The 7,141-nt window shown below is 66.4% G+C and overlaps 1 protein-coding gene across 1 annotated transcript; it reads right to left on the bottom strand.

Annotated features, from left to right (window-relative positions):
* Positions 1-222: 222 nt before the first annotated feature.
* Positions 223-6,637, bottom strand: CPNE9 (copine family member 9; the record flags this gene model as incomplete). The annotated part of the gene is given in 21 exon segments (XM_082487759.1): positions 223-381; positions 384-401; positions 491-564; positions 663-720; positions 798-900; positions 1,019-1,146; positions 1,360-1,541; positions 1,630-1,676; positions 1,913-1,974; positions 2,086-2,139; positions 2,212-2,287; positions 2,394-2,435; positions 2,818-2,922; positions 3,003-3,106; positions 3,222-3,285; positions 3,501-3,577; positions 4,200-4,239; positions 4,453-4,556; positions 4,832-4,878; positions 4,962-5,002; positions 6,561-6,637. Coding segments are annotated over 21 exon segments (1,662 nt in total).
* Positions 6,638-7,141: the final 504 nt, after the last annotated feature.

A 7,141-nucleotide genomic window follows, 5' to 3' on the forward strand; every position in this document is an offset into this window, starting at 1 on the left:
TGCCGCAGCACGGTACAGTCCGAGCCAGCCCCGCTGTGCCGGGGCATCGCTGCCGGGGATGTCCAGCCCCAGGGTCTCGCTGCCAGGAGGGTCCCAGCCGTATTCACCGGCCACAGCAGGCGGGTATCACCCTTGGTGGGGCCACGTCTCTGCAGCCCAGCCCCGCTGAAGAAGTGACGCGTGTGCTCGCCCCACCGGCCGTCCCCATGGCCCACAGAGGAGCTACTGTGGGTCTGCTTGGCGAGGCTTGATGTCGCGGGTCTTCATGTAGGAGAGCAGCTGCTCGGGGATCTCAGCCAGCACATCCTTGGCCAGGCGGGCCATGCTCAGCACCTGGTTTCCTGAGTCATCCACGTAATCCCGAAACGGCACAAACTTCCGAAAGGAAAGAAATTTGCAGCCTGGTTGGAAACAACCCTGTGGCTGCGGGGGTCAGCGAGGGGCTAAGCATCTCTTGCCTGTGGTGGGACAGATTCAATGCTGGTGTTACCTGCACGATGTCCCTCTCGGCGTAGCGTCCCCGGGAGGACAACCGCACCTCATCACCGTCCAGCTCCTCCATGGCTGCAGGGTGACAGCCGGTGTCACCAAGCCTCGGTGGGCTGGCCACTGGGGATGGTGTTTCTGTCCCCCTTCCCTAGTGTCCCCAAGCCCCAACTCACCCTCAAACTCAGCCGGACCCACTCCCACGATGATGATGGACATGGGCAAGGCGGAAGCCTGTAGAGCAGAGGCAGGGTGGCAGCTGGGACAGCACACAGCATGGGGTGAACTCACAGCAGTGGGGGTGCACTCACAGTGACAATGGCCTCCTTGGTCTGCAGCATGTCGGAGATGACGCCATCAGTGATGATGAGGAGGACGTGGTACTGTGAGCCATCAGTCACCTGCGCGGCCGCTCTATGGGGACAAGAGACAGGGTCCCTCCAGCAGCCCCACCGGTGTGGGGCAGCCAGCCCTTCTGTGGGTCTGGTGGCATTTGGGGATGGCAAAGGGGACAGAGTCCTCTGGTGCTCACCCGGCCACCTGGTTGATGACGGGGGCAAAGTTGGTGGGACCATAGAGCTGGACAGTGCGCAGGCTCTGGAGGTAGGACTCCAGCACACCCTCAATGCCAGCACAGCTGGGGTTGTCCGCGTTGTTGTTCTGCAGGACAGGGATGGGTGCTTGGAAGGGGACCACAGCTCCCACTGTTCCCCTAAGCTGTGGGATGCTGAGGCAGTACGCAGCCATGGTGCTTCCCCTCCCCACCAAGCTGCTGTGGGCACCCCACAGCCAGCCCCGCCCCACAGCCGAGAGATTTGGGACCACCCTCAGCCCTGCCCTATGGCGAGGTGTTCCCCCCACCCCGGGGCGCACCAGGGGAAACTGGTGGGAGATCTTGCCGTCGGGTGGGATTTTGGCGCCGAAGCCATAAGCAGGGAAGAGCTTGTCGCTGTCGTAGTCCTGGATGATCTCCCCCACTGCCTTCAGCGCCAGGGCGTAGGCGCTCAGCTGGTAGGGGCTCGCATAGTGCAGCGAGGTGGGCTGTGACGGCATCCCTGTGGCACAGCGCCCATCAGCACATGCCCCGTGGCCAGCCCCACAGCCGTGCCGCTTGGGACACCCCCCTGCAGCAGCTGCACTCACCGTTGGAGGCCGTGAAGTCAATGGCCACGGTGAAATTCAGCTGTGTCCTTGGGGGGGAGAGTGAGGGAGGCTGCCAGCCCCATGGCACGGGGATGCCGTCTTCTAGTCCCACGGTGTTGTGTGTCCTCACCCCCCCAGGACCCATCACCTGCCCCCCCCTCCCCAGCCCCACCACCCCTTCATCACCCCAAGGCTGCACCTGCACCGTCATCACTGTCCTCGCCCTGAGACCCTTGCCCGTGGGGGGTCTCGGGGAGCCAGGGGCACCCAGCCCCCTACTCACCCGCCCCGGATGTAGTCAACAAAGGTAAACTCAGACTCGACGGAGAAGGAGAGCAGCGTCACCTGTGGGCATGGGGGATCAGACCCAGACCCCCCCTCCTTGGCTGGCACAGGGAGGGGGTCAGACCTGCCCTCCACGGGCAGGAGCCCCAGGAGTGCCCCAACCTCACTCACAGTGCCAGAGTTGACGTATTTCTTCTTCTTGCATTTCTTCCTGGGGTTCAGCACCTGCAGGCGCAGGGGTGGGTCAGCCCCGGTGTGGGGTGCCCCCCAGATCTCTGCCGTGTCCCCCCTCCCTACCTCATACACTGTGAACTGGCTCTGCGCTCGGGAGAGCTCCCGGTAGCTGGTGGCAAACTCCCCAATGAAGTCATGGCTGCGGGAGCATCGGGTTGTCACATCCAGGCGCCCCGGTGAGGGACACCCTGGGAAGCAGGGATGGCAACCCGATGTCCCCCTCCATCCCATGGGCACAGCCTCACCTCCCATCCCGGTCCCAATCATACACGTCTATCTTCACTGTCCTGAAAGCAAAGATGGGCAGAAGGTGAGCCACCAGCCTGGCTGGTATGGCCCTCCCTGCCTGCCCTGGCTTGGGGACACCCAGCCCTGCAGAGCCCCAGCAGCCAGCACCCTGCCTGCCTGCCGCTGGCAGAGCCGTCCCGCCTGCCCGGCCCACATCTTTGCTGGGAGGGAAGTGGGAAATTTGGGTCACGGCAGGGACCCTGGAAAGGAGGGGGATGCCTTTATGTAATTTGGGTTGCAAAAGAGGAAAAAAAACCAACAAGGACTCAATTCTGAGCTGCCTGCTGCTGTGGGGCCAAACCCGTGAAGGAGATGCTCTGGCCCCACAGCCACCCCTATCACCATCCCCACTGCACACTACCCCACTCCCTGTCCCTGTACCGGTCGTAGTCGCCATTGCAGAGGGCGCGCACAGGGATGGTGAAGGGCTGCCACACCGGGTTGAGTGTGTTCTTCACCACCTCCGTCTTATGGCAGATGGTGAAGCTGCGGGGACAGGGCAGGGTCAGGGTGCGCCGTACGGTGACACTGGCGCCCTGCCTGCCCCACCAGGCCCCCGTGCTCACGTGCCGTCCTCGTTGCTGCGGTAGAAGACGAGGAAGGGGTCAGATTTTCCAAAGAAGTCCTTCTTGTCCAGCTTGTTGGCGCACAGCTGCATCGTGACAATGTCCTGCAGACAGGGACGGTCACCACCAGCTGCCTCCTCGCCCCCAGCCCCAGCAGCCACTCGTGCTGTGGGGGTCATGCAGCCCCTGCCTCGCTGCTGCCAGGACACAGACACTTACGCGGCAGTTGCTCAGTTCCTCGGCCAGCAGCAGGATGGTCCCACACCGCTTCCCCGGGACCCCCCTGGGACCAGAGGTGCCATGTCACCTTGGGGACATGGAGGACAGGACAGGGGCAGGAGATGGGGTCGGGGCTGGGGCTTATGCCCCACAGCTGGCACTTGGCAGTGTGGCCAGTGTCCCCAGTAGGGGACATGCAGGGGTGGAGTCTCATGGGGTGGGTGGCTGGGGACATGATGCGGTACCCCCCCCCTTGCCCCGCCATGAGGTGTGACTCACGTGAGGGGTCTCTCCAGGCGGCCCCGCTGGGACCCAATCACCTCCCCCAGCGCCACGAACGCCTGCCCCAGGAAGTCCTGCGCCCCGAGCACAGCGCCATGAGACCCCGGGGGCTCCTGCCACAGCCCCCCACCACCCACACCCCCTCCTCACCCTCCCAGTGCACCCACGGGACCTGAGGCCACCCTGCCCTCTGGCCACACCAAGTACCCTGGACCCACCCTATGCCCCAAGAGCCCCCCCCCCCCCCCCCCCTCCAAGGACATCCTGCAGCTCCAGGACCATCCCAGGTGCCCACTCCATATGCTCTGGACCCATCCTGTGCCACCAGGGCCATCTCACAGCCCTGAACCCATCTTGTGCCCCCCCAGAGCCACCCCATGTGCCCTGAACCCATCCTGTGCCCCTCAGGCCACCCCACACCCATTCTGCACCCCCGAAGCCACCCCCGTGGTGCGTCCTGGCCCCATCCTGCACCCTGCCCCACCAGGCACCCCTGTGGGGTTGGTGTGTGGTGGGCACCTACCTTCTGCCAGTCCCCATGGAGCACAGAGAGATGGAGAGTGGGTTAGAGCCCCCCGAGGCCGGTGGCACCTGTCCCCCCTGACAGCACCCACATGGGGCACGGCCTTGGGGTGCCCCACTGCAGCGTCACACCAGGGCATCACCGTGTGTCCCCCCGGCATGGGCTGCGCTCACCTGCTTTAAAACGGAGCAGCTCTTGGAGTCCACGTTGTAGCTGGTGATGGGAGAGCAGAGCCCTGAGCCGGTGCCCATGGGGGTGCCCCGGCACACAGCCCTGCTTCCCCCACCCGTCTGTGCTTTTCACTGTTGTATCCTTATTTATTATTGCTATTTATTATCCTTATTTATTATCATGATTTACTACTGACTTGGCACTTTGTTCCAACCCTAGCTGGGGCTGAGCCCTCCCCTTGGCCACCCCACTCACACGTCAAAGCGGAGGTTTTGCTTCTCCTCGAAGTAGTAGTCAAGGACGAATTTGCGGACGAAGTCAGGGTTCAGGGTGTTGTCGATCACCTCGGTACGCCCAAACTGCAGAGAGAGGGGTGAGGGTGGCCCCCCCCTCCCTGGTACCCCTCCCCATCACAGCTGCCCTGGCGCTAATCCTGGTGGGGGGATTAGCACTGCTGGCGGGGCTGGATCATTAGCGTGGACATGGAGGGATCATTAGCGTGGATGCGGGTGGCCATATGGGCCTGTTTAACTCAGCCAGGGATTAGCCATGAGCAGGGGCACGGGGGGTGGCAGCGCCCCTGGCACAGGGCTGGGAGCATCCCCAGGGACCTGGTGAGAGGAGCTGTGCTCACCTCCTTCCACTCACTGCTCCCCGAGCCCTGCACGAAGAGGACCACCACTGCGGAGAGAGGAGCAGAGCTGGGCTGCCGTGCCGTGCTGTGCCATGCCATGCAATGCCCCCTGCCCGGACCCGCCACCCACCTGGGTCGGACTTGGAGAAGGTGTCCATGTCCAGCAGGTTCCTGGGGGGATAGATGCAGGTGTGAGCTACCCTGGGTGCCACCCACCCAACCCTGCAGTGGGTCCCTGTGTCCTCTCCCCTGATCATGGGCTGGCACCATGCCAGAAAGCCATACCAGCACCCTGGGCCAACGCGCTGACTCCCACCACGAGGTTCAGCGGGACAGTAGGGCGAGCAAGGAGCAGTGTCTCCAGTGCTGACGATGATTGAACATGACAGGGAACCCATTTAGAGGATGAAACCTTCCCCCGTGCTGCCGGCAACGGCTGAGTGCCCGCCGCACCCCAGCAGCAGGAGCACAGCTAATGGCGGGGCACAGAAGTGAGAAGAAAGGAGACCAGCTCTGCACCCCCGATGCAGCTGCCGGCAGAACGATTGATCGTCGTCCTTTGCACGGTGTGACACCGGAAAGTGCCGGGGGCTATGATGGGCTCGGCTGGGATCCTTCCCGCATCCCTGGGGGTGGCCGCACAGGGTAGACTGGGGCACGGCTGGGGGCTGCGGTGCTCAGCCAGTTCCCCTGGCCCCAGCACACAGGGATGGGGGTACAGGGGGAGGCCCCAGGGCTCCCCCAGCAGCCTTGGATAGGGCTGAGCCCTTGGGGAGCCATGAAGCTGAAGCCTGCCCCTGCCCTGGGCCATCTCCAGGACCAAACCCCAGCCCCTGCCCGGAGTTGCCAGGCCCCACAGCCCTGCTGCCGCTCTGCCTGCTGCCCAGAGAGGCTGGCAGGGAGGGCAGGAGCTCAGCCGCAGGGAGGGAGCATGGCAGCCCCTGGCCCAGGGTGGAGTTTGCAGGGTTTGGGGACTTGCCAGAGCTGCCCAGCTGGGCAGGGGGCTTTGTGGGACTGCCTGCAGGCCTTCCCCGACCCCCCCAGCATGGGGGGTGATGCTGCCCAGGAGGCAGCTGCTGCTGCCAGTCCCTGTGGGCAGGACCCCCAGGCTGTGGGCAGCAAGGGCAGTGGTACTCTCTGCCAGCCTATATTTAGTCCCCGACAGACAGGCTCAGCAGCCGCCGTTTGCCCCGTGGACCCCGCCAGGAGCTGGAGGCACTGAGCAGCACCCCTCCTGCAGCCCCCATCCCGCCGTGGGCCAAAGGCTGACCCCACTCCTGGTCCTGCTGCCTCCCACGGGGCTCACGGAGCCGGGCAGAGCCGGGCAGCCTGCCTGCAGCCAGCACCGGCACCCCACGACCTATCAGCATCACCCCAAGCGGGTCTGTCCTGTGCCCCAGCCCTGGGTGAGGGCAGCGGGTCCCCCCGAGCAGCAGCGCCGTGGAGCCGTGCCCGGTGCCAGCATCCCCCGGGACCCCGCAGAAGGGACGGGAACCTCTCCCCACGAGGGGCAGCCGGGCAGAGGGGTGTTGGGAACATGCCGTGGCACTGAGCGGTGCCCGAGGAGCGAGGGGGGACCCGCAGCCCACCTCCCCGGGGCCGGGGACTGACCGGCAGGCAGCGGCTGCTGCGGGACACCGGCACCCCGCGGCGCATCCCCGCTCGTTTCGCACCCACCCGTGTCCGGGCGCCGGTCCCCGCCCGCTCCCCCGCCCCATTCCCAGCTCACCGGCAGGACACGGTGAGCTCCACCTTGGTTCCCGGCACGCTGCCGGCCGCCGGTTCCAGCGCTCCCGGAGACGCCATCCCCGCCCGGGCGCCGCCGCTGCTCCGCGCCGCCTCCTCCCGCGCCGCCGAGGCGGGCGCGCCCGGGGGCGGGCACGGTACGACACGGCACGGCACGGCACGGCACGGGCACGGGCACGGGCACGGCGGCCCCGGCCCCGCCGGCAGCGCCGCCCCGGGCACCACGGGGCTCGGCACCGGGGACCGGCCCGACCCCGGGGACCGGCTATGGGGCGGCGGGAGCTCAGCCCCGGGACGGCGTCCCGACCCTGCGGGGGCTCAGCCCCACCGGGACCTCCCGTCGGGGGTTGCGGCCTCAGCTCCGCTCCGCTCCGCTCCCCAACCCGGTGCGGTGGAGGCTCAGCCCCGACTCCCGCCCCGCCGGGGGCTCCCACCCGGCTCCACGGTCCCGGCTCGGTGCTATTTCGGTGCCGCCGCTCCCGGAGCGTGGGCCGGGCTATTTATAGCGAGCGGCGCCCCCGGCGGAGCGGCTCCCGCCGCCCGGCTCCTCCGCGCCACCGCCGC

Source organism: Vanellus vanellus, assembly GCF_965231255.1.
Source record: "Vanellus vanellus genome assembly, chromosome: 9".
In the NCBI taxonomy this organism is placed as follows: Eukaryota; Metazoa; Chordata; class Aves; order Charadriiformes; family Charadriidae; genus Vanellus; species Vanellus vanellus.